Source organism: Emydura macquarii, unplaced genomic scaffold (genome assembly GCF_026122565.2).
Source record: "Emydura macquarii macquarii isolate MOO-44397 ecotype Brisbane River unplaced genomic scaffold, CSIRO-AGI_Emac_v2 contig_3603, whole genome shotgun sequence".
NCBI lineage: Eukaryota > Metazoa > Chordata > Testudines > Chelidae > Emydura > Emydura macquarii.
The window spans coordinates 3,344,383-3,371,835 of NW_027133740.1; the positions used below are offsets into that span (position 1 = coordinate 3,344,383).

At 41.9% G+C, this 27,453-nt stretch overlaps 1 protein-coding gene across 1 annotated transcript in view; it reads right to left on the reverse strand.

Moving 5' to 3' along the window:
- The window catches only part of USP13 (ubiquitin specific peptidase 13), a 72,672-nt gene that overhangs the window by 18,834 nt on the left and 26,385 nt on the right, over positions 1–27,453 (reverse strand). The window contains exons 4-12 of the mRNA XM_067536470.1: positions 24,594–24,715; positions 20,780–20,922; positions 20,325–20,509; positions 12,884–12,978; positions 11,591–11,778; positions 8,682–8,753; positions 8,328–8,421; positions 3,510–3,635; positions 2,133–2,286 (exon numbers count right to left, since the gene is read on the reverse strand). Coding sequence (XP_067392571.1) covers positions 2,133–2,286; positions 3,510–3,635; positions 8,328–8,421; positions 8,682–8,753; positions 11,591–11,778; positions 12,884–12,978; positions 20,325–20,509; positions 20,780–20,922; positions 24,594–24,715 — 1,179 coding nt within the window. The remainder of the gene's footprint in view (positions 1–2,132; positions 2,287–3,509; positions 3,636–8,327; positions 8,422–8,681; positions 8,754–11,590; positions 11,779–12,883; positions 12,979–20,324; positions 20,510–20,779; positions 20,923–24,593; positions 24,716–27,453) is intronic.

A 27,453-nucleotide genomic window follows, 5' to 3' on the forward strand; every position in this document is an offset into this window, starting at 1 on the left:
CTGTGGTACCAAGATATGGGACATTTCTCACAAGGGGTCACCGTGGCATCTGAAGTCTGCCTTATGGCTTGGCATTAGGAAATCCAGACCCCTGATCTACAATGTCTCAATTCAATTTTGTCCCCTAATATTCATCAGTCTCTTATTCCAGAAAAGAACGAAAGTGGTCATAGATTCATAGATTTTAAGGCCCAAAGGGACCATCACGATCATCTAGTCTGACCTCCTGCATAATACAAACCAGAGAATCACACCTTGTGATTTCTGTATAACGTTGTGATTCAACTAGAGTATGTCTGTTAGAAGATAGCCAAGCTCCACACAACAAAGAATTTAGCACATCCTGTGACAATCTGTTCCAATGGTTAATTACTCTCATTGTTAAATAATTTGCCTAAGTGGAAGATTAAAGTAGGACTGAACACAGCAAACTGAGCCAAGCATGCCGGAGAACGTAAGAATAAAAGAATGAACATACTAGGTCAGACCAGTGGTCCATCTTGCCCAGTATCCTGTCTCTGGAAGTGGCCCATACCAGAGATTCAGGGACCAGGGAAATTATGGAATGATCAACCCCTTCTTCCACTTCTGGCATCTGGTAGCCAGAGGTTGAGGTCGCTCCAAGCATGGGCTGCATCCCTGACCATCATGGCTAATAGCCATTGATAAACCTATCCTCCATGACTTTCTCCAGTTCTTTTTTGAACCCAGTTATATTTCTGGCCATCACAACATCTCATGGCCGTGAGTTCCACAGGTTAGTTCTGCATCACATGAAAAAGTGCTTCCTCTTCTCTATATTAAACCTGCTGCTATTAATTTCATCAGGTGACCTCTGGTATTTTTTTATTGTGTGGAAGCGTAAATAACACTTCTCCATTCACTTTTTCCACACCACTCATGATTTTATAGACTTCTATCATATCTGCCCTTGGTCGTGCCTTTTCTAAGCCAAACAGCCCTAATTTTTTTAGTCTCTCCTCACATGGAAGCTGTTCCATACCCCCTGATCATCTTCGTTGCCCTTCTCTGAACCTTTTCCATTTTTTTTTTTTTTTTTTTTTTTTTGTGATGGAGTGACCAGAACTGCATGCAGTTTTCAAGGTGTGGGCATACCATGGATCTATATAGCGGTATTATATTTCCTCTCTTATTTTCTATCCCTTTCCTAATAGTTCCTAACATGCTGTAAGGTTTTTTTGACTGCAACTGCACATTGAGCAGATGTTTTTGGAGAACTATCCACAATGACTCTCAGATCTTTCTTGAGTGGCAGCAGCTAATTTAGATCCCATCATTTTGTATGTATAGTTTGGATTATGTTTTCTAGTGTGCATTTCTTTGTCTTTATGAACACTGAATTTCATCTCCCATTTTGTTGCCCAGTCATCCAGTTTTGTGAGATTCCTTTGTAATTCTTTTCAGTCAGCTTTGGACTTCACTATCTTGAGTAATTTTGTATTGTCTGCAAATTTTGCCATCTCACTGTTCACCCCTTTTCCAGTTCATTTATGAATATGTTGAACAGCACTGATCCCAGTACAGATTCTTGGGGGACCCTATTTACCCATCTCCATTGTGAAAACTGACCATTTATTCCTACCTATTGCTTCCTGTCTTTTAACCAGTTACTGATCCATGAGAGAACTTTCCTCTTATCCTGTGGCTGCTTACTTTGTTTAAGAGCCTTTGGTATGGGACCTTGTCAAAGGCTTTCTGAAAGTGGGGGGCCTTCATTTTGCAGCATTTTCCCCATATGTTGGTAATACTCAGGCAGACCTGGGGCCCAGAGTCTACAGAGTATACACACCCTGTAGGCATGCAACCAGGTTTGGAATGTTGTGTTCTTGATCAACTTCTATGAGGCCCACCACCCACTCAATGTGAATGGGCCATTTATGAAGGTGGATGAGCCTGCTGTAGCCCTGGCTGGCTAACAGAACTGGGTCTTTTAGCTTAGGCAGTAGATGCTTACGTTCCAAGATCCAGAGATCAAGGTCTGCCCCGACTTGGTTGGCAGCCACAGGGATTGAACATTACATTCACCCTAGTCTATCCCCTAAGAGCCTCCTTTATTGATTTTAGAAAGACCGCACCAACAAGCCAGCGCACCAGCACATTTCTGACTTTACCTTTGTTTGTTGCTGCCTCCATGGCCACAGGTAACTGCATGAGGTAGTCCACCCTCTCCGTGTATCGGACTTTCCTAGATTGGCAGCACTGTGTGCGTTCTTCCACCAGGAACCGGAAAACATCACTGGGGTTTTCTGAACCAATGCGGTTTCTCTGAAGGGAAGATCAGACCTGATCACTTGAGTAGCATTACAGAGCCCGAAGTATGCTAAGTGTTTTCACACATGAGAAGACACCATTCTTGCCAGAAGGAGCTCACACCCTAGAAGCTACATGTTAGGCCATGCCAGGAGAACCCTGCATGAGCGTGGAACTTGCCGCTGACGTCAGTGAGGAGACACAGGTGTCTGCCTATCCTGTATAATTTGCAGTGTGGGGACCTTAATATAGATATGCCACATCAAGTGAAAGGAAACAGTAGGGAGCAGAAAGAAGGCAGGTTACAATAAAAGTGTTGTATAGTATGTGCCTTTTAGGATCCTGTGAGCAACCAGATTATTGCTCTAAAAACTGCATTGAAACAGAACAAGCAACTTTTAGCTAATTACCCAGCTGGAATGCCACACAAATAATACACCTTCTCTTTGTTGTGCATGTTAATGTCTGTTATCAGGCGCTCGCAGGGAAAATATCTACTAACCACCCCCATAATCATTGCACATTGTTTGGGAGATGGAACATTAGGTACATAGGTCTGAACAACTTCACACAGAGCGTAACACTTGAACAAACACCCTTAATTCCTGAGAGGGAAAGAAGGAGGCAGTATGCTTTAAATTGTAATTGATTGTCTCCTTTGTAAATTTCCTTTCCAATGCCTTAAACAAAGCATTAGCATTCACAGTGCTGACTCTTGCATTACAGCATTTACTGCAGCTTAATGGAAGTAACATTTCATACAACAATATTCTACAGAGCAAGAAGATACTTTGCTTTCAGTATGGGAACCCTTCTTCCCCATAATGCTTCAATAACATACAGCTGAGATTTGTAAGGGAGCTAGACAGGGTGATTTATCTGCTCCAGGAGAGTATATAAATATGTGGAATAGTAGTAATAATACCCGGTCCATTTAACATTCACAGATTTCATTATTATAAATATATGGACAACATGTAATTATATAGCGCGATAGCTGTCAAAAGGGACAATCATATTTTCTTATAACACTCATAGCTTGTTTAATGATGCTCAAATGGTACCAACTGAACTATACTGGTTGAGAAACTGATTTAGTTAGAACAGTGCAATTTTCTCTTGTAGTCGAAGGCCTTAAAGGGTTTGTAAAAAAATGATGAGCTCATATACTGTCCTATTTCTCATCCCCTAACACGTCAAACAGAGATAATTACAAGAAGTAGTGAACACTTCCTCACCTCTACTAGGTTTATAAGGTGCAGGAAAAACTCCTGTGCGTCTTGCTGTCTATTGGAGGAGAATTCTAGGTGCCCTTTGCTTACGAAGGCCTTAAACATTCGAGGAGAAATTCCATTGTGTTGAGGCTAAAAACAAATGAAGAGAGAAATATTTCTGAAAATCACTTTTGTGCACGTTGGTCTGAATCATACACTGGCTCGAACGTTAAAAATTAGGTTTCACGATCAAAGTACCACAGGAAATAAAGGCATACCCTTGAATGCAATTCATAATCCACTGCCTAAAAACTTTGTAAATGCAGCAATCGGATTGACCAGCAGTGATTTGTATCTTTCCAAAACGGCAAACGCACCTATGCTTAAATTTCTGAAAATCAGGAAATAAAGAAATATGGTATACACGAGCCGCACCCCACCTCTGTCCCCTAAAGCTGGCAAGAGTCCTTAGGGAACCACTGTAATTATGTTTCAGCCAGGGCTGCCTTATAATAAGCAGACATGAAGAATGACTAAGTAAATGCCATTTTATGTGTTGTGGCTGACAGATTTCTCTCATTCATCTGCACACACTCCAACTGCCCTACACTGCACTAGGGACAGCTGCATAGATTTGTGCAGGGAGTGGTAACAATATTTACATGAGAGAGCATGCTACAAGACAGAAGTGCAGGTGTTGTTCTAAGAATTTCCTCTGGAACAAGGGTCCAGAGGTGGTAACAACAAGCAACTCAGGGGTGGTTTGTACAGAGTAGGCTGAGTATAGGCCTGGTGTTGCCAGCTGGTGTTCATTAAGCCTCCCCTAAACGTGACTCCACCTTAGTGAGAACATGGTCTGACAGTTTCTCTTGCTGCCCGTGTGTGTCTGACTCTGCAGTGCCCCATAGCCTCTGGAAGGGAAGAGTGCTAGGACATCTGACAAGGGCAAGATGGGGCATCACTCAAAGAGAACAGAGTTAAGGATGCAGGCTGGGGCTAGTGTGAATCTTAATTCTGTAATTCCTGGTTTTCAGAGGTTTAAGCACAGTTGCATTCTGCATTCTGGAAAGATATGAGGCACTGCCAGTCACCCCTAACTCTGTGTTAAAGTTTTTGGATAGTGAATTTCCCTTGTTTTTTGAGGAAGTGGTGGTATTTTGAGGAAATTACAATAAAGAAACGGGCATGAGTGGGGAGCACCTATGAGAGGGGGCAGAAGGAGGCTTCCTCACCACCACTTGACTGCTAAACCTCGACTGGGCCACCACGAGGCACAATAATTTTCAAGACAATGAGCAAGCATGTGTATTTTAGAGCACTTGGAAAAACTGGCTAATAAACAGTAAGTATACTAGTGCTACTGTATGTGCTATGACACACATAAACCACATTTTTAAAAGGAGACTTCTACTCAGAAGGCCAAATTCTGATCTCAGTGTCACCAGTGTAAATCAGGACTAACTCAATTTAGATCAATGGAGATCAGAACTGGGCCCTCTATTTTCAATGCTTACTCAGCTGCTGGCAGTACATCAGTGATATCATTACACTAAGATGCTCTTTAAGGGCTTCTGTAAACATCTAGAGACTTAATAGTGCTGGGGATTTCTGAATACTGGGTTATGTATCATATTAGTGTCCTCAACTGCCCTGCTTCGAAGGAGGAGGAGATACAAAAAGAAACTCAGGCTACTGTATACCCAGCTTTCTTCTAAGTCAGAAGTATTTAGAAACAACTAACTGTCTGGCACCAACCATGGCTGCCCAGATTTTTGGTGCACTGAATTTGGAATTAAGCCCCATTGCCATTTAAATGCAAATTCTATTCAACTATCTGAGTAGCAAGAAGAGAAATGTGCAATGTGCCATATTCTTCGTGTTGCCACCTTCCTAATGGCTGGTAACTGGATCCCTGAAGCCACACCCCCTTTTCTGCCTCTTCTCCCCAAGGACCTGCCCCTACACACCACATGCCACCATAAGCTGCATGAACAGTCTGGCTCTAAAGACTGCCTCCTTCTTCCACTTACGGTTGCCACAGATTAAAAAAAACAGACATTAGGGCTTGTCAAATGGCACCTGACGCACAAACTGAAACCCGGATCATCTGGTTGAAAACTGGATGGGTGGCAAACCTACGTATTCTCAAGAATGGGATCTCACATACAGCAAGCCCATTCCACCAGAGGGTAGCTTGATCAATTTAAGCCAAAAAAACAAGATCAGGGACAATCTCCTGAATTGAAAATCAGTTCCTGGTGACTCTATAGACTTCGGGCCTCTTTTTATGTTGAAGTGCCTCCAAGTAGCCCACTACTATTCCTAAACTGCTCTACTGTAGTGGAAAGAACATTTTAACACCACAGAACCAGGTGTATTTATAGAACACTGGGCATACTTTCCTGGGCATACTTTCCTCATCAACAGTTGCAAAACACTTTAGCTAAACATAGAGCAGACTGGACCACCCAAAATCTCGCTCAAATGCCTTGATAAGCGGGCATCCACTGACATCAGTTTACGGCTGGATTCCAAAGATCCCAGATATTAAAGGCCCATTTGCACTCGGTGAAAAATGCTAATGAATAGGATGTGAAATTCATGTTACACACACAAAAAACAGAAGTCAAAGAAACATTCTTACAGGTTCAGCCAAAAATCCCTATACAATTATTCTCATTCATTGCAAATGCCAAAGCAAACACCTTGGAGGGCAAAATGTGCACCATGTCTACAGAAGTATTTATCTACAAAACTCCCACCACTGCAGTGCTACCAGTGCAGCTCCATCAGATAGAGTGAAAGGGGCGGAAATGTTTACTCCAGCATTTTTCTAAACAAGACCATAGTACAACAAAGAATTAAAACAATAAGAACTGTTTACTCCTGACACCATGTTAAAAACTGCTTAAACATGAAGACATTTGAAGGGTGTAACTTCAACAACTTTATTGAGTCCACTAACTTATGAACAATGCATATTTTTGTGTGCTCTTCCTATTTAGCTAACTGGCATAGATTAGCTCCAAATGTTACTCTGTAGAAAGCTCTGGATAGTTTATTACAAAATTCACAGTAGCAAAGGCTGTAGCTAAGGTGGACATGCAGTTTTCATTCTAATCTGCCTCACCTCATTAAATGTGAAATTTAACATATTTCTCTTTGTTTTGTTACACATACATAGGATATGCAACAAGTTAGTCGCTGTAAACACCTTAACACTATGAGCTTCTTGAAAATTGTGTCCTAATTTTTTCAGTATTAATGATGTATTAACATCAGTTCTTAACTTTTAATAAATGAAACGCCAGCAAGAATCACCAAAGCTTCTGTAAATTTAGGAATAAACCAGTGGCAAAGCAATCAATCAGGAGAAGCGTTCATTGAGATATGATTTCAGATGATGAAAAACACTGTTGCAAACCAGATTCCAACTTTGTTCAAAATCTGTCTACTGACAAATTCCCTTTTAAATAACAATATCAGGGAGGGTGAAATTTTTGTATCGAAGTAGGGATGGTTGGGTGGGCGAGGGGGATAATATAGGTAACTACAGCAACTGTCAGTCTGTTTCTGTGACAAAAGAATGTCCAGCTTTTGTTGTATCTAAAAATACATCTTGGAATTTATCATAGATGCTTCTTCCAAGAAGGAAAGTTCCTCTCCAGACACAGTATCTTCAGTATCTATTACAAGTTGACCTTTTGTTTCTAAACATCCCTCTTTGGTGGGAGGGAGGGTTGGTCTCTGGTTAAATTCCATGTTCTGTGTTGGGCTCAGGGTAACAAAGGTTGGCAGGGACACTAATACAAATCAGATCCAAAATGTAACTGTCAAAATAGCGTCAAAGTAAATGGAGTTTATACAGCTGCACAAATATAAACCTCTATAGCATGCGCCTGGCAAGACAGCACTATATTTTCATGATAACTAAGGGCTTGCTTCCAGGATATAACAAAATCACTCGACCAACAGGGATTGCCGGAGGAAAACAACAGAGGCCTAGAAACACTAGAGTTTGAACTTGTAGATGGGGAGCATGGGTTAATGATACTCCCTGCAGGCAGAGGAAAGAGGAGCTGTGTTCCATGGTTTCATAAGGTTTAAGGCCAGAAGAAACACTAGATCTTGTAAGCCTGACCTGCAGTATAACACAGGCCATTAAAGTTCACCAAGGTCCCCCTATATTGAGCCCAGTGACTAGTCAGATTAAACTGCTGTGAGCCACAGGCAGAGAAGAGGAGAGATCAAGGTGCCACCAATGCCTGAAGCCCCTGCAATGGCAGGGAATTGATTAGGTGAGATATGCTCAGGTGATCCTAGCCTCAATCTCCTGTGGAGAAGGAGATTGATTCAGCTCCTGGGGAAGAGAGGGGGGACTTCTCCACAGAAGTCAATGAGGGGCCCCAAAAAAAGCACTACCACGTACCACAAGAGAACATGGCAGTCAACGTGGAACTGAACTGGAGCCCCAAACCTATGCCTAGCACCCTCCCTCCCCAGATTTGGATCCACATTTCTGAGTTCACACCTAACTTTGTCATAGGCCCAACCAAGAGCCTCACAACTTTACGCCCCCAACGGAGCCCTGGGAAAGCCAAGATTCAAATCCAAACTTCCCTACTTGGGCTTCCGTGTTAGACCAGCGTGCAATGCCACGTTCTGCTATTTTACAGCTGCTGACTAATAGAGTCCTGAAGGGAATCCTGCACATTGCACCTTGCTAAACATTCCACGTGGGATCAACTGCACCCCCACGCTCTCCAATAGCCAGCACCTGTTCCCTTTTCTCAGGACGTCACTTTTACCTAGTTACCAGGCTGCAAATGCTCAGTCAAATACCTTGTGTTCTTCTTTCATCACCTGTTCAATAAGCTCAGATTTCATTGGTGGTTTAGAGTACTGGCCTGAAAGGAGGCCGTGTCCTAATTTAGTCCTGTAGGGAGAAGGGGGAGAAAAACAAACAGAAAGAAAGATTTTCCTGCAAGTTTGGAGAAAAGAAACTTTAACGCCTTGAGAACTCTTCACGGTCTACAATTAACTAGGCTGGGACATACACCTATCCATTCCTCCTCCCCAGCCCCTGTCAAGATGTTCTTTTACTATTTACAGCTAGTTTTCCCTAACATCCTTGCTGCTGAATTACTCAGATTCTATTTGGCTCAATAGGCTTAATAATAGAAACCTGGCACTTACATCTGTGTGTTGAAATCTTGTGTTGGATCTAGAGGGGAGTAGTCGAATATTCTTGGAAGGTTTCCCACATACCTGGGCAGTGAGAATAGAGGAGAAATGGTCAAAGATTACAGGTGGTTTTATCTGGGTCCTTTGCTAAGACGCCTGGACACCTAGCAGGCTGTACTGCATTGATACTTAAGCAAGCTTCATCTCTTGTGAGAGTTGTATAGTGACAAGCTTAAGCCACCACCCTGATGCAAACAAACAATCCTCCACTGCTTGTTTCTGTCATTCACACACATGCACGATACTAAAAAAACATGTGGAAATTTAAATTTTACTTTAGAAACTCCTAACTGGAGAGGAAGGATGGATCAATGCTTAGGGTGCTAGCCTGAGACTTGGGAGATCTGGATTCCATTCCCTGCTCTGCCATAGACCTCCTGTGTGACTTTGAGAGAATCACTCAGTCACTTATCTCAGATGTTCAGATACAGAGATGGGAGTCGTGTGAGCATCATGAATAGGTAAACAGCAAACTTTTGAACAGTAGTGTCACTTGTCACTATAGAACTCACCCAAGAGATGAAGCTTACACTATTTGTATAGTTCACTTGTACACAACCACTGTGGTATGTAGCAGCTGACAACATTTTGTCCTGCAGCACTGACTACATTTTGCTGCCTGTATGCTGGTAGACTTTTAACGATTGACCATTCACATACTTACAAGCCAGCTGCCTAAATAAAAAAAAAACTGTTTAGAAAATGCAACTTTGAGTCTGAACATTCCCATGAGTGACATAATAGCCAAACAGTTTTAGCTTAAAAAAAAGTTATGTTTTGTTTGTTTTTATAATAATAGTTTAGTTTTAATAATATAAATAGTAAATAATTTAAAATAACATAATTAAGTTAAAAAAAAACTCTAAAAATTGTGTAAAATACCCATGAAGAACAGACATAAAATATAATCAGCTGCTATGTATCAGCAACAGCAGTTGTGTACAAATGAACTATAAAAATAGCACACTTGGGCTGTCAGGTGATTCCTGAAGAACAAGCAGCCTATTTGTGAGTATAGCATTGTAATAGTATTATATTAGTATTGTATTAACTATAGTAAGCCTGTTCTCATTAAATCGCATTATCAATCTGCAAATCAGATTGTGTCTCATTGGTAAAATGCCACTGATTGCTGATACCAGACCTGTGCAACAAGTAGCACTTACTCTCATCAGAGTACTACATGGAGGTTCACTGATTAAGCCTCATAACATCTCTGAGATAAGTAATCTGAGGATGTGAAGAAGCAAAGACAGTAAGTGATTTGCCCAAATACACAATCAGGATTAGAACCAATGAGTTCCTGGCTACCTAATCAATGGCTCTTTAAGTGAATTCTGAATATATATCATACAAATGTAAGGTTTGCGGTCAGAAGACAAGTTTCTGATGCCCAGTTTCAACGACAGAAAGCTATTTAGTGCCTTTTCAACGGGCAGTGAAAAGTATGTTAAACCATTCCGTACTGCCACAGCGTGCAGAGTTTGACAGCAGTTTTCATCAGAACACCACTTTATTGGAATAGCGCCATGAAGATCTACCAGGTACAAAGGACCACACTGAATGAATATGTCCACGTTATGTGTGGTACATCTTCCAACATTAAAAATCTTTGCTACATCAGTGATGCCAAAGGTTCTAGACAGGTCCAACAATTGTGCTGCTAAATGCAGACACACTTGGCAAAGTCCATCCTGATATTACATTTAAAACGCAGTCAGGGAAGTGGGCAGAAGGGTCCTGCAGTGAAGGAGTTAATGACTTTGCAGACACCACTGCATCTGGTTAAGTAAATGGACAAAAACAAATTCTGCATTCCGCCACTTTCTTTTCCAGAAGGCAAGTGCTACATGAAAATCCAGGAAGTGTTTAACTTTGACTGTGAAGAAAACCTTTGAGATATAAAATTATAAGAGAAATATCCTAAATAAACTGAAAACACAGCATTGGTTTCTCTCTCAGCAGAGGAAATAACTAAACAAACAACCCATTTGCAAAGCTGAGATTGTTATCAAGAAACAGCTTTGGCTGGTAAGGTACGTATCTCTCTTTTAAGCCTTGTCTACATACAAAAGTTGTACTGGTTTAACTATAACTGGTATAGTTATAGTGGTAAAACATCCCTAGGATGGACACCGTTATACGGGTATAAAGGTGCTTACACTAATATAGCTTACTCCTGTGCAGGAAAGGGAATATGTTATATCAGTATAATACACCTTTATACTGGTGTAACTGTTTCCACACTAGGTGTTATATGGATATAACTATATTGGGGTAAAAAAAAATCACATGTCTGACATAGTTAGATTGATGTAAGTGCTACAGGAAGTATGGTCCAGTGGTTAAGGCACTAGCATAGGATGTGGGAGACCTCGGTTCAATTCCCTGCTTTGCCACAGATTTCTTCTGTGATCTTGAACCAGTTACTTTGTCTCAGGAAGGCCCTGTACCTCAGTTCCCTATCTGTAAAATGGGGGTAACAGCATTTCGTTATCTCACAGAGGTGTTGAGAGGATGAACACATTACAGATAGTGAAGCACTTAGATACTAAGAGGATAGGGGCCATACAAGTACCACAGATGCCAGTATGGAAACTTGGTTACAAAATCAGGCTGAAGTTTGGGAGCGAGGGACCAATCCTGCATCAATGAAGTCAAAAGGCACTTTAACTTCAAAAGCATAGGAGTCCTGGACTCTAATCCCTCCCTCATCTGTAAACACTCTCTCTCAAGCCGTTGAATTGGCTGGAAGACATCTGTTTGCAGTAAGAGTTAGAAATTGAAATACTATATGGATTACATATAGAATAGATTTGGGACATTGGAGCCTGCGCAAAGCACTGCTGAAAATTACTTACGCTCGCTGAAACTCTGGAATGCTGAAAATGGCCTGCATGACCGCACTGAGGTAGCAGCTATTTCCCAGGTTCTTCATGCCAGTGTATCCTGGACCATACATGGGCTTTAACTTCACACCAGATTCCTGAATCACTTCCCACTCAGAGACTCTTGGCTTTATGTCGTTATCCCTTAGGCCGTTCTCTGTCTGAATGCAAAGGAGTTTTGTTTTGGTTTGTTTTTTTAAATATAGCTGCAATTATGAGGCATTAATTATAAACCAACGTAACTGTCCATGTTGTAAAATGGAAGAGCCCAACTCAAAATGAAAGGAAAAAAGTTCCAACCCAAGGAAAGAAAGTTCAGAATCAAAACACCAACAGCTTCTTGTTATTGCAATACACTGGCTAAGTACATGTGATCATTTCTTCCTCTCATGGCTGGTCCCAGTGAATACAACTGCCTGCTATTCAGTCACAGCTAGAGGAGCACTCCTTTAGCTCAAATGAGACCTCAGTTGGTGGTAGTGAAGGTTCTCCTGCTCACAGTCTGGTGTCTCTACATTTGCAAGCACCTTTCACACCACCATGATTTATTTTTAGCAGTAGATCACCAGTGTTTTAGGCATTTTATTGGCAGCTCTGGAGGCAAAGGGTGAAATTCTGGACCCACTAAAGTCAATGGGAGTTTTGTCACTGGGTGAAATCGAGGTCCCACTGAAGTCAAAGTTTTCATGCTTCCTCAGTAAAATAGGCATTTTCCATTACTAAAAGAGAATGCTGTTTAAAATAAACAAGTTTTCTTACCAATATTAAAAACAAATTTTAATAATGAGAACTGAAAGAATCTTTCAAAAGTGCAATTTAACTTTTTACTATGATGTATGCAGTTTATTGTTTGCTTTCTCTCAGCTCAGACAATGAAAACAGACTGTGAACAAAAGTGAAATTAACTAGTCAGCTTCAGACTCATTTCATTTTCATGTTCTCATGCACTGGCATAAGGCTGCAATGCTCAGGTTGAAAATAAACAAAAATAATACCACCTGCCTCTTATACCACTTTACATTCATAGAGCTCAAAGTGCTTTACAAATGAGGTAGATATCATTATCCCTATTTTACAGCTGGGGAAACAGAGGCACAGAGAGGGGAAGTGACTTGCCCAAGGTCACCCAGCAGATCAGTGCAAACCCAAGAATAGAACACGGTTCTCCGCAGTTAGCTTTAGGAATCAAATTTTATTTTCCACTGATCCATTATTTTTTCCTGGTTAGAAGAATCTGAAACTCAAAATAGAAGAGGAGTTTCTTACCACATGCATCTGGAGCATATCGATTCCAAAGTGTGCCAAGTGCTTTGCTATATGTGGGTCTAAAACTGCCTCCTCCTCATCAAAAGAATAGACATCTACAAAAGAGAGAGAAGCAAATGTGAGGATGCACAGAATGTTACCTATTGGGTTTATTTAAGATGGCAACAAAACATTCTAAGAATGTTACCACCTATACAGACTGGGTTATTGATAGTATCAACATTTCTGTATGACCTACAAAACTACGGTATATACAGAGTTGTACAGGTTCCAAGGCATTTTACCCTCCACAATACAATCACCTTATTAAGTGCTCTTAAAACAAATTTTATATTTTCACAGAATTTAAAGTTTCTTAAAAAAAATAAAAAATAGTTTATTGTGATTTTAAAAGAAAAGGAATACAAACGTGGGGTGTGCTAAATACAAGAAGCAAAACACATAAATATCAGTTATGCAGCAAATCTACATTTTCAACACAGAGATTATTTTCAAATTGTGTGATCATTTCAAACCCTGGGAACCTGTATGTTTGCTTGTGCAGACATTAGATACAGACAGGCACTAGAACTCTGGATGTAAACAGAGCTGATTGACTATTAACAATATTACATCTGTCATCAATTGCTGCTAAAGGTACAAAGAGAACATCTTTGTCCTCATTCCTGTTGTGGTGCAGGAATGGTCGAGGAGCACAGAGAAACCCATCTGATGACAAACAAAGGTAAGTGTTTTATTAGTAATAACCCAGAAGGGGCTCCAAAAAATCAGCATTATACTTGGGAAAGAAAGGATTTCCCAGTGGTTAGGGCACAAAAGCCTCGGCTATGAGAAACCCAGGTTCAAGTCCCAGCTCTGCCACAGATGGCTTGTGTAGACTTCTGCAAGTCACTTAGCCACTCTGTGCCTCAGTTCTCCATGTGTAAAATGAAAGAATAGCAGTGCCCTACCTCTTTTATGTATGAGGATACATGCATTAAAGAACCATTGGAACAACTTACTAAGGTCACAGTGGATTCCCCATTACAGACAATTTTTAACTCAAGACTGGATGCTTTTCTACAAGATATGCTCTAGGATTTATTTGGAGGATATGCTCTGGCCTGTGTTATACAGGAGGTCATATGCTAGAAGATCATAATGGTCCCTTCTGGCCTTGGAATATATAAATCTGTAAGACTGTAAGATAATGGAGGGCCACAGAAATATTTACATAGATACTTCCAAGTACAGTGAGACCTATATTCCTTAAATGCATGCCAACACAATTCCTATCTTTATCTGCAGAGATCACACATCTGGTTCATAAAACTTGTTATAAATAGATCTATAAAATATTTTCCATAATAGGAATAAAACCTTGCAACCTGCATTTCTGGGGTTATTTCAGTTCCCTAGTTCAGTGGTTCTCAACAGGGGTATGTGTACCCCTGGGGGTATGCAGAGATCTTCCAAGGGGTACATCAACTCATCTAGATATTTGCCTACTTTTACAACAGGCTACATAAAAAGCAGTAGCTACGACAGTACAAAATAAAATTTCACAATGACTTGTTTATACTGCTCAATATACTATACACTGAAATGTCAATACAACATTTATATTCCAATTGCTTTATTTTATAATTTTATGGCAAAATAAGAAAACACGCAATTTTTCAGTAATAGTGTGCTGTGACACTTTTGTATTTTTATGCCTGATTTTGTAAGCAAGTAGTTTTTAAATTGAGATGAAACTTGGGGATACAAGTACAAGACAAATCAGACTCCTGAAGGTGATACAGTAGTTTGGAAAGGTTGAGAGATACTGCCCTAGTGGATGAGGACTGTTGGACGTCAGCCTTGGGACTGAAGGCATGCTATGCTACTATGGATTGCCAGATTTATATAAACCTATACACCATACTGGTAAAAGCTGCATGAGCCTGATCACAAGACTCTATTAGTTCTCAAAATAATTGATTGCAGGACACCAGTGTGGGAGTGTGTGACACAGAGAATTCATACTTAAAATGCAAAAATGTGCTTCTTACACACATGGCAAGCAATCTTCAGTTTACTTAGGGCAGATCTACCACTAGAAACGGTACATCAGCTACTCACAGAGATGGAGTAATGTCGATGGGAGACACACAGTGCTGGTGTGGACAATGTTTAGTCATTGTAACTTGCATCGCTCAGGGGATTGTCTTTTTTACACCCCTGAGCTACATAAGTTAGATCGACTTAAGTGGTAGTGTAAACCTGCCATTAGAGAATACCCACAGTAAGAATATTAGTTTTAATGTATAAAGCTCCATTATCAAATTCTCTAAAGAACTGCTCAGCGATGAGTAAAGCTAGACTGATCAGGGTAACTACTCAAAAAACAATAGTAAGCACATTGGACCAAGATTCCTTGATCAGCTAAAACTTGGGAGGTGGAAGATCTAAGTTCAAATCCCTGCTCTGCCACAGACGGGGCAAGAGTCACTTAACTTCTCTATGTGTTGGGCCTGTCTACATGGAAGTCTTACCAGTTAAATCAATGTACTTATGCCGATATAACTCACCACAGGGATACTTAACACTGGAATAAGAGTTATTATGGTGTAACTATATCAGTTTAAATTCATATCTTAGTTTATACTGATATAACTTTTCCACGTAGATGAGCTCATTTCCCCTAACAATAATCAGGTACTTTACGGACCTCATCTCTGCAGTATCTAAAATAGACAGAGTCCCTAATGCTTTTTCTTGCTGTAACTGTTTGGTCTTCCTTGGCTCTGAACAGGATTTCACAGGAATCTCCTTCGCCGATCCTCTGGCCCTGATACAAAAGCAGGTGCAGCAAGGAAGTCTATGGCCCAAGCATGCTAGTGTGGAGCACGTGGGCTTGAGTCTACGCTGGCAGGGTGAGAATGCCATGCTGGTTTGTTATCACAGGGCAGAGCTCGAGTGAAGGGGAAGCACTCTTTCTCCAGTGACAATATTTTCACAAGGAAATGGAGTTTAATAAATTTGAGGGGAGGACAAAAAGGAAGGGAGGGGTCCACTGCTCAGTGTTTACTAAGCGAGCCCCATCACAGAGGTCAGTGCAGATTTTGTCTTTCTGATCAAGTAAATGGCGTCTGCAGCCTCCCTCATCCACTCCTCCAAGCCCTCCCCAGAACCTGACAGGACCCAGTGCAGTTTCCTGGCCCTTCCTTACACCCAACCACCAGAACACCCCCTGCATTCCACTGACAGCCTCATGTTGTCTGCCCACCTCCCCAGCAGTCAGCCAGACCTCCCACAGTGACTACTTCCCCCTGGCCAGGTCCCTGCCTGAGGGAGGCGCAGGAACTAGCAGCCGGGAGAGACAGATCCTGTTAGGTGCACAAGTTGGGGGAGATGCCAGCAGAGGGTAACGCAGTTCATTGCAGGTGCACCCATTACCAAGAGTTCTCAATGTGGCCCATCTCCTAGCAGCTGCAGATCTTCTTCGTTCCTCAGCAAAATCACCTGGCAACTTGGATAAAACCTTAGCAATTGCTCAGTCCTCCAAGAGCTCAGATACCTGGGTCCTGGCCCTGTGTTGACCTCATCACAATTTTTTCCTTTGGTGTTGGGGATTAGTCAGAATCCTAAGAGTTAATGCAGCTTTTAAAAAGGTTAGTCAAGTTATAGGCCTATAAAAGTTAAGCCTCAGGAGCCCAGGAGTGGCTGATTAGTGCAGCATTCCCTCCATTAACATTAGTCATGGGTGACCCTGCTGGTATTTGTGTGGATATACCATGTCCCTCCACTAGAATTCCATTGTAAGAGTGTTAGCGTCCCAGAACACATTATGGTTTCATCCATATACAGGAGCTCACCACATTCCCATACTCTTATGGTTAAGGCAGGTGCAGTCAAACAGACTGTAATGCTTCTCCGAGTGAAATTACACTCAGAGATCTAAGGTGGACTGCCTTTATCAGCATGGAAGCTGGGAGTTTATTTTCCCTAGTTCAGACAATTTTTTTGTGTTTAAGAGGGAGGGTGGTTACCTGAAACCACGAATCAACAGAATAGTAGAAATGGAACGCGGACACGTGAGCCATTAATCTTTGCTCAAGCCCAGCTCTCGTTTCGTGGGTTTCAACACCTTCAACTGTGTGGCTAATTATACTACAACATATCACAGTGACTTTTAGAAAATAGAGGAAGAAGAGGAGGGAGAAGGAATTAATTTATTTAAAATTTAGAGCAACAAATCCCAGAGTGGGGAGAAGAGAGCCCCTGTGGACAAGTCTGACGCACATTAGCATAGCAGATCTACTACTATGCTAATGTAGATTCAGAACATAGGTGGGTCAGGAAATAAATAATTATGGTGGCAAGAAAAAGCTAGGCTCATGGTGGTGGGAGATGGTAGAGGGGAGTGGAAGAAAAGATACTCTGATGATCCCCACAAAAACACTAGAAACAATAGAGAGCAAGAAAAATTTAGTGTGAAAATTAAAGGGAAGCAAAAACAGAGGTGCTTGCAGGAAGAAATGGAAAAATGAATATTGTGTGGCATGGAATGCTGTCCCAATGTCCTTTCCTGTTGGCCCTTAAGTTCTGATGCTTTATTTAGCTGCAGATGCAGCATTCCATTCCATGGTAAATGTAAGAGACGCAGGGTGCAGGACTCTCTGTTTGACCCTAGAGAGCTGGCTCACACACAGGCCCTAGAAAACTGCATAGCAGAGATTGCCAAGGCAAAGGATCCATGAAGCACCTCATTCAACATCTGTGTCTGTGCTAAACTGAGCGTGCTACTTTCAGCCATTACCACCTCTAGCCCTGCACTCAGTTTAAAAGATGTGACAGCAGAGTGGAGAAAAATGGGACTCATAACTATGTTGTCATGAGAGCTGAAGGAGGTAGCAGAATCTGTCCCACAGTACAGGAGTTTGAAAGGCATAAACGAACAAACAGGGATCTGGGGAGGCATTGCATTTGAGGCCCTGGGCTGGGAGTCAAAAGACTTGGGTTCAATTCGTGGATCAGCCACAGATCTGCCATCTGACCTTGGGCTGTAAAGTGGGGGAACACCGCTCACTTTGTGCATGTCTCATGCAATTAATTGCTATTTGTACAGTGCTTTGAAATCCCCAGAAGACACGATGGGTTCAGCTGTGAGACCTCCAGGCAGCAGGGGAATAACATGATGCAAGGAGCTCCCTTACTCCCCTGCATGTGCTACCTGCATCACTGGAGCCTGTGGGGCAAGGGGAGGAAAAATGGACCACCACTGGGTAGTACTCACATCCTGGGCAGGTGGGCAGGGAGTGGGTGAAGCCTGAGTTGGTGCAGAGGGGAAGTGATCTGTGCCAGCAAAAGGGCTGATATAGATTACTCGCTCCCTGGTACAAGGCAGGGCAGGAATCAGATTGTAACTCTGCATCACAATCCAGTTCTTGCAGTGCTTCAGGGGCAGTGCAGCTACATGCTGCCCCGTATGCAGGCTGGATGGTAGAGTTACAATCCTGCCCTACAGAAGTATTACATTTACCACTGTCATGTATATACAAAGAAAAGTGTTTTATTAATAAGGGAGCAAGTGGGGAGGGAGAGAGTCTTTTCTGAAGGGAAAGCAGAGAACAAAGACCCATGCAGAACAGCTGCTGCTCCTCATTCAGAGAGGAAGGATGACCATCTGTCCTTTGTTGCCAGAGAGGCCACAGAGAGGAGGTGGATGATAGGTTGAGGGCGGAAGGACAACAGTGACAGGAAACAAGTATTATTGTTTAAAGAGCACCTGACAACCAGTGAAACAAACTTTCTCTTTAATTTTGCAGACACAGCAGCTACGGGGATAGGTCAAGGCCAACCTCTACACTTTTGTCCTTAAAACACTGAACTTCCAAGATCAGACATGCACAAGGAAGCAAATTCTCCATCTGGGAATCAGGGAATGAATTTTTCTAGGCATTCTAATGCAACAACAGGTTGAATCAGGCACTCGCAGAGGCCATCGTGTCCTTTCCCTGCAGCTGAGTGGCACTCAAGTGTGGGAAATTCTTTCCCTCCTGTGATGGAATTAAGGAAAAGCTGATAACTTAAATGAAGGTAGATGTCTTACAACCAAATCCTCACTGATGAGCAAGGGGTAAATACATCAGCTTTAACAGAAAACAGCTTTTGGAAAATCATTTTTCATCCACACAACCATAAGCACTAAAAACCAAATTTCAGTGCATAATCATATTCTTTGTTCATACTTCCTCCTTATAGTTGAATAAAAACAGAATCTCTTTGCTTAGAAATTTTGGCTCCTCGCGCTTTTTTCCTGCTTAATCCCCACAGTTCATAATCCTCTCCCCAGCAACAGAGTGGAATGTCAAACAGAGGATACTTGGACACCGCCACTTACACAGCTCCTTTTCTGTGAGGATCTTGAAGCACTTTACAAAAATTAACAAGCATCATCACATCAGGCCCGAGGGCTAGATGAGCATTCATTAGTATGAATAAAAGTTATGGGCTTGATGCAGTAATCACTGGACTAAATTCTATGTTCTGGGCTAGGCAGGGGTCAGACTAGATGATCATAATGGTTCCTTCTGACCTTATAATCTATTAAACTTCTAAACAAAGATCCTGTTTTCATCATGTTTCCCCAGCAGTAAAAACATAGATAGGAAATGCAAGAAGAAATGGTGCAAAAACAGAGTTTTTTTCAAATAGAATTTTTTCCAAGGTTCACAGATTCTTAGGTTTTCCTTTTCATTTCAATCAAACCAAGTTTCCAGTATACTTAAATTGTATGTTTTATAAATCATTCCTGCATCTTACTAAGGAACATTTACTAAAGTTATACCATTATAAAGAAACTATAGCAAATCTGTTCTTTAAATCTATTGCTATCCAATATGGAAAAATTATGTTAGTTACCGCATAGAGTGGCACATATGGCAATACATTGTATACCTTTCTTTCATTCTTCAAGAGCCTGTTTCCTTCTCTCCCAATACACATATATTTGTGTCTCATTTTACGAAGGGTAGCATGTTTATAAGATATTTCCCACCCACATTCAGCATATATACAGGCATAAAAACATAGACCCACACACCAACATGCAATAATAATTCCCATATATGCAACCCACTCATTCTAGGTCTGGTCCAGTTCATACAAGCTAACAGCTGAGCTAATGCTTTCTGTCAAGAAACACAGGCACTGAAAAACATTCAAACGTGGAAATCAGCTCTATAGAACATAAGATTTGGCCATTCCAGCTTGTGTAAATTGGAGAAGCACCAATAAGGCTCTGTGAATTTACACCAGTTGAGATCTGCCCTGTGAATCTCACAGCTACTCCAAGATGTGCAATATTGACAGAGGTTTATTAACAAATATAGCTTCTCTGAGCTACAAGATGTTGTGATGTATGTTGTATACTTTGGTTTCTTTGCAGCGGAGCACAGATAACCTGGCAACTAACCTGCACCATCAGGAGTGATGGTCCCCAGCTTCACTGCTAAGGGATAGCCCATCTCTTTGTAGTGTTCCAGTGCATGTCCATTTCCCCCACTGCCATCGAAGAACCATTTCCCGCACAGCACGGAGCCATCGGTCAGGTTCAGCCAGAGATTCTCCCGTAGGTCACACTTAGAGCACTTCCAGCCACTGCCAGGGAGAGCATTGAAAGTAAAGCAGAAGAAAGTGATCAGTGCTGCAGTCCAAAACGCTGACGTAAGAGTCCATTAACAAAAACTCACCATCTACCAATGTAGGTACAAGAAAATCTCACAGCTAAGCCATTGGGCTTAGGACCAGCTCCTTGAGTTGCCGACATGCACCTCCAAGGTCACAAAACACAGACAGCTCCGGCAGTGTGCCTTTTTCTGAAGTGCACCGGTCACAATACATACAAACAAACAAACCCTGGCGCCCTACCTGGGGGGAATCCTAATGCCGTTGTCTATCTGTACAAGTGTTTTGGCGTGTTTGGATACTTGTAGCTCTTCTTCCCACGAGTCCGGGTCCTGCTTTCGGTAGGGAGATTTCGAACTGAGGACTGCGTCACAAGCTATTGTTACCTGTAAAAAGAAGCCAAATAAAGCAGGAGAGGTCAAACTCAAAAACTAACCCATGTGACAGCTCTTAGAAGGCAAAACTGAAAAGCTTCTGTCAAAGGGGCGGTAGGTACCATTGAAAGTCAGAGGGAGTTTTGTGCCTTTGAAAGTCTCCCTCTCTGTACATAAACTCTCTTCCTGTTCCCAACCTACTAAACAGACCAAAGCACATTCTACCCTCAGTTACAACTATGCAGCCCCAGTAAAATCCATTGCCTGGGTATATCTGAAGGCAGAGTCCAGACCTCTATATGCTGGCTCAAAACACGACAAATACATTTCCAACTGAAAAGGAAATTTGGAAAAACAAGCAAAAGTTTCCTTTATTTCCCAAAGGAAACAAATCTTGATGGTTCTTGATTTCCACTGAAAGAACTGAGCAGGCCACTGTCCAGATGGGGCTAATGCTAGCTGGGTGTTGGAATCGGCAGCAACTAAGTGAACTTGGAGTCACTGTTTATGCCCAGTTCAAGGATCTGGCGACTAAGATCCCAAATCAGCAAGATATTTAAGCACATGAATAACATGATGTCAATATACATGCAAATTCTTTGCTGAATGACAGCTGATATCACATATTCTTAAAACAGGACATTTTCTTACACTCTCTAAACTAGTTTAGGTGTTTGCAAATGGTCAATGCTTATCTCTATATATACAGCCTGCCTGTGTAGTGTGGGTTTTTTAATGAGTCTACACAATGCATAAGAATGCTTTCCTTTTACCTGTCATTCCACGTTTCTCCATACGGACACACTGTGATATAGCTTAGAGACCAAAGGCAGATTGTTTACCCTTTTCCTTTTAAAACACAAACCCTAATATCAAGAGAAATGCTTTTAAAGTTTTGCTTTTTATTTCAGTGCTTTTTTATTTCAGTTTGCTTGGATTTTAAACATAAACATAATCAAACCATGGCAGCAACATTGCGATAATTTATAGGAACCAGAAAGTGAAACTCATAAGTTTGTTTTCATTATCCAAGCACAGAGGCATACAAAAGACAAAGCAACAGCATCAACTTGTAATTGTACATTAAATTATTATAACTGAAAGAATACCGAATACATCGTCTAAGGAATTATTAGTAACATGTGTAAGAACATGTGGGTTTTTTAAAGAAATATTTGATTTTTTGCCTGTAGCAACCCTTGAGCCAAGCTAATGAAAACAGATTATCTTCCAATTTGTGCGTTACAATCCAATAGAACCACTAACGCGATTAAAGTTACGCAGATGAGCAAGTGTCTGCAGGTTTGGGGCTTTTCTTTGGCCCAAAAACTTTCCAAAGAGTACGCACCTTGAGACACCTTGTTCCTGATTTTCAGAAATGCTGAGCACCCACACTCCCTACTGAAGTCAATGGGAAGTGGGGTTTCTCAGCCTCTGAATATCCAGGCCCATAGTGCCTCAAATAGAGTATCCAAAGCACAGAGGCCCCTTTGGAAAATATGGGCATTCTTTTGATAGTGCAGATAACAGAACAAGAAATATGCAGAAACATATGCAGGAGTCAATTCTAGACATGACTCAATACTTCTATTCAAAGCACTGCCAAGCCTCACATCTGCTGAAAGGGAATTCTGGAGGCAGATAAATGGGGGAAATGCTGCCTTATCCTTCCCTTTAGCACTTGCATATCCTATCTTGGGGGATATAGTATGGTGCAGGGAAAACAGATTTTGATACCTTTGAAAGACTTATTTTTCCTCTCAGTGCTTTAGGGTTGTTTTTTGCTTCAACTCCTCCTCCAAAGGGTTCTTTCCACCAGAAATCCCACGAGCACATAGACACCCTCGTCAAAAGGCTTATTCTCTCCTCTTTCACATTTACCACATTCCTGGCCAAACAGCAGATCTCACTCCACCCACATTCATTCCCAAGCCTTCAATCCCCATCACCTGTTTGCAACCTCCTTAAACTCTCCTACCCTCCTCTCTCTCCACTTGGGATCTTGCGGACTTTTTCAGGCAGAAAATCACCACCACCGGCCATGACGCCTCTCCTCCCCGCCCTAAACACCCACCACTTTCTCCCCATCACTGGTATCAAGTTCTTTAGCATGCTCTGATCTCTCAATCCCACCACCACCTGCCTTCTCCTGCCCACACACACCTCTCAATTCCTCTCTCAATGCCAGCATGCCATGTCTCTCCCTACCTCAGAAATCAGGCCCCTGATCTCGCCAACTATCACCCCATCATCTCCTCCAAGCTCACTGAATGCTTAGCTACAAATGCAGACTCTGCTGCTCCTCCAGTTTCATCCTGCTGCCACCGCTTTTCACGCCACTCAAACTGCACTCTCTGAGGTCTCTAGTGACCACATCCTGGCCAGTTCTGAGTCTCATCACCAGCTTCATCCTCTCTGCTGCTTTGGACAGTGTCACTCATACCCTCCTTTTCAACATCTTTGCCTCCCTGAGTTTTTGCCTCCTTCCAATCCAACCAGACACAGCTGTTAAGATCCTCTTCCTGGCCTGTCACCTTCTAACCTCACCCCTCTCACTCACTCCCCCAGCTCCCTGTCACCTGCAAGGCCTTGTATAACTCTGCCATCTGCCCCAGTCTCTTTTCACGTCAGCCCTCCCCAACATTGTCAAAGACCCAACCTCCACACACCATGTGTACATTTCTCCCAACACAGTTTTTACCCTTTCTTCCATCTCCCAGAGGTGATCTGTAAGGCCACTATCCTCTCCCATTGAAATCCCTCCCATAGACCAGTTTTGGGGGAGAAGAAAGGAGAGACATAACATATAGGGGAAGAGGTAGAGAATACAATAGAGAGAAAGGATCAGGGGAGCAAAAAGGGAAGGATGGTCTAGTGGTTAAGGTGGTAGTTTGGGACACAAGAGATCTAGGGTCAATTCCCTGCTCTACTATAACTTCCAGTGTGACCTTGGCCAAGTTACCATGTTAGTCTCTCTGTGCCTCAGGTCCCCATCTGTAAAATGGGGATGCTACCACTTCCCTACCGTATAGGGGTGGTATGAGGATAAATCTATTTAAAAACTGTGAAGTGCTGAGTTACTAGAGTGATGAGGGCCATATAAGTGGTGAAGGAAGAGAGAAGTCAAAAACAAAAACAGATAACAAAGACAAAGCAAAGGAAGACATGATAATGGGCTTAACTTGCAGCAAAGGCCATTTAGATTAGACATTAGGAAAAACTTTCTAATTGTCAAGGTAGTTAAGCACTAGAACAAATTACCTATGGAGGTTGTGGAATCCCCATCACTGGAGGTTTTTAAGAACAGGTTAGACAAACACCTGTCAGAGATGGTCTAGATAATACTTAGTCCTGCCTCGGTGCAGCAGACTGAGCTAAATGACCCATCAGGGTTCTTTCCCTTGCAGTTCTATGATTCTAAGAGATAAACCATTGGCCAAAGAACATGACAGAAAAAGTGGCATGAACCAGGAAGAGGAAGAAGGTAAAATACAAGCAAGGGACAGATGAAGTAAGTCACATTTTTAAATGCCTCCCCTTGTTTAATTTCCCCAGGCAGGGGATGAGGGAGACCCTGATAGTAAAAATAACCAACATACACATGAGCAAACAAAGCCCCGTCTCCATAAAAATGAACTTCGAGTCAATTCCTACTCTGCCACCAGTAGCACACACTCACTGACCAGTGCTGGCAACTCCTCTATATTTGGTAATGGAATTTCATAGTGATCTGGAAATATAACGAGTTTGGCTTCATCTTCATATTCAAAATCATCATTGTTTAAATCACCATTTGTTTCTAGATCTGCAAAAGAGAGAGAGAGAGAACATTAGAAGATGATGGATGAACTGTTAAGGAAACTTTAAAAAAAACCTTTAGACCGAAATCTGACATTTCCTTTGGGCAGGAAAGCCGAGGAACAAAGTATCCATCTGGAATTAAAAACTCATTCACAATCACAGCTGCTCTGGCCACTGAGTACATCAGCCATCGTTGTGTGGTTATGGACATTGCTCTTTGGAAAGTAGTTAAGATCCTGGTATTCTTCTGGGTTACTCATTAAGAACAAGAACATGATGCATTCTGGTAGTACTTTTCATCTAGGTCTCGAAGCACTTTACAAACGCTGATGCTCTGTCCATATGGGAAAGCTTTACCAGTTATACCAATATAGCCATACCAATGTGACCATGCGTGTGGATACTTATTCCAGTATAGAGTGGCTTTCTTTGGTTTAGCTTAAACCCCTGCCCAAACAACATTAACTTAACCTAAAAAGGCACTCATACTAGAATAAGAGTGTGTGTATACTGGGGTTTATCCCTGTATAGATATATAGTTTAAATTCACACCTTAGATTTTAGCAAAAACCACTTTTCTCAGTAGACAAGAACAATCCAAGTCTCACATCATTCCCATGAGGTACAACAAACAAACAAGTGAACAAATGAGGAAGCTGAAGCACAGAGAAGCTCAGGCCAACACTGTCAACAGTGGCTTTTAACTTTGGTGCCTCATTTTTGGGGGCCCCAACTTCAGCCACCCAGATTTTCAGAGGTGTTGAGAACATGAGCCTCCTATTCACTCCCTCACCTCCCATTCACTGCCCCTGGAGTTGTAGTTGCTCAGCAGCTCTGAAAATCAAGACCCTCATGTCCCACATTATCTCTCATGTCCCAAAATGGAAGCGCACAAAAGCAGAGGGCTTCTTGTGGAAATGTTGGCAGTGATTTGCCCATCAGTGGGTGGCCAACTTAATGGTACAGAGCAATTTGGAAACAGTGAAGTAACTTCCCTTCATAACCAATAGTGGATGAACATAGAATAAAAGCAGCTGACATTTGCTGCAGTGATGGTTTGCCTACTCTCCTGGATGACTGTTATTCAGCCTCCACAGACACATATGAATAGAGAAGATGAAACACTGAGAGCCACAGCTGAAAAGTCCCAAGTATTATTTTTAGGAAACTAAATGGGTTAAAGACGAATTCACAAGCAGTAACATGGAATTTACATGGAGATTTGGGTGCTTTTTGTATTATCTTTCATTTCCCTTCCTTTATGTTACGCAGATTTTATAAGAGTAAGCCACAAAAAGGAGCTGAGAAAGGAGAGAAACAAGTAAAAGCATGGCTGTGTTGCAGCTCTCATAGAAGTCAATGGGCATTTTCCCATCAACATGATGGAAGCAGGATCCATCAAGACATCGTGTTTCTACAAATCAGATACAGTCACGTGGAGAAGCGCTCATCTGGCCTGAGGCGGTGGATAGCTGACCTCGGATGGCTTTTGTTTGTACTCAAAGCACATACATAAATAAGTTTTATTGGGCTACTGAAATGTTAAACAAGCACTAGCAGCAACCACTGCACACGTGGAGTGAATGAAACCTGGGGTAAGGTGAAAATGGAAGATGCAGGGTTAAATCACTGAGCAATTTCACCCTCTACTTATCCACAGAACGGTTACAACATAAACAGCATGTGAGCTTCTCCTATACTCTCACACTACAATACCTCAATGGGACCTGGAGGGATCATCACTAGGGACAACAATAATCCAGACTCCATTGAGTCCTGGCTCTCTGCTAAGGCTGCCAAGAAGGGATCAGCTAGTGCCAACTGTAGTTTGAGTGACCATTTGTCTAATAATTGGCCCAACCCCTCCAACACATTGCACCTAGGCTGAAAAGACAACCACCAGAAAGTAGCAATGGTTAGTCACTAGCAACCTGGGCTAGATTAAAACAGGTGATCTAGAGAGGAAAGACTAACCCATTACCAACTTCCTGGCCATCCAGTTCTCCCAATGATCCTTTTCCTTACAAATCACTTTCTCAGAAGTGTAAAATGGATTGCCCAAAAACTCCACTACAGCCAGGGCTTCTTTAACATTTCCCATTACAAACCATGATTTTGAAGGAATTCTATGAATCCAACCATAATGCTAGTTTTTCCAGAATGCACCTAAAAAATAACTTATCTATTCTTTAAAAGAAATCAAACCAAACAACCTCAAGCAAACCATACTGAAGTTCAGTAATGCCCAGGAAACGGACAGTGGCCACTATCCATAAGGCTAAAAAGTTTAAACACAACATGTCTGTAGATGTAACTCCAGAAATGTTATGCTTCAGTTTCCAAAAGCAGCTAAAATATCAAGCATATATCAACACAGCTGTGGAGAAGGCCAGTCAACCCATTTGGAGACTGCAAGGACACATTTCAATCAGCCACCAGAGGGCACTGGAGGATGGATCACGCTGACTATTGCCAATACCACCTTTAAACATCTGTAAGGACCTTTGATATTTTTATTTCTTCACTTTCCAGGGATTAAGGGTGACCAGTCGCTCTAGCATTCATGATCTGCATTATACAAATAGCAATAGCATGGCTATTCTGGGTATAAGAACCAGACTGACACCCTCACTCCTACCAGCTCATTCTGAACCAGCCCAATAACATTGACCTGACCAGGATTTGACCCAGTGGCCTAGGGGTGAAAGGCGCTGTATCCCATTAGCAATCAATCCTCTGACA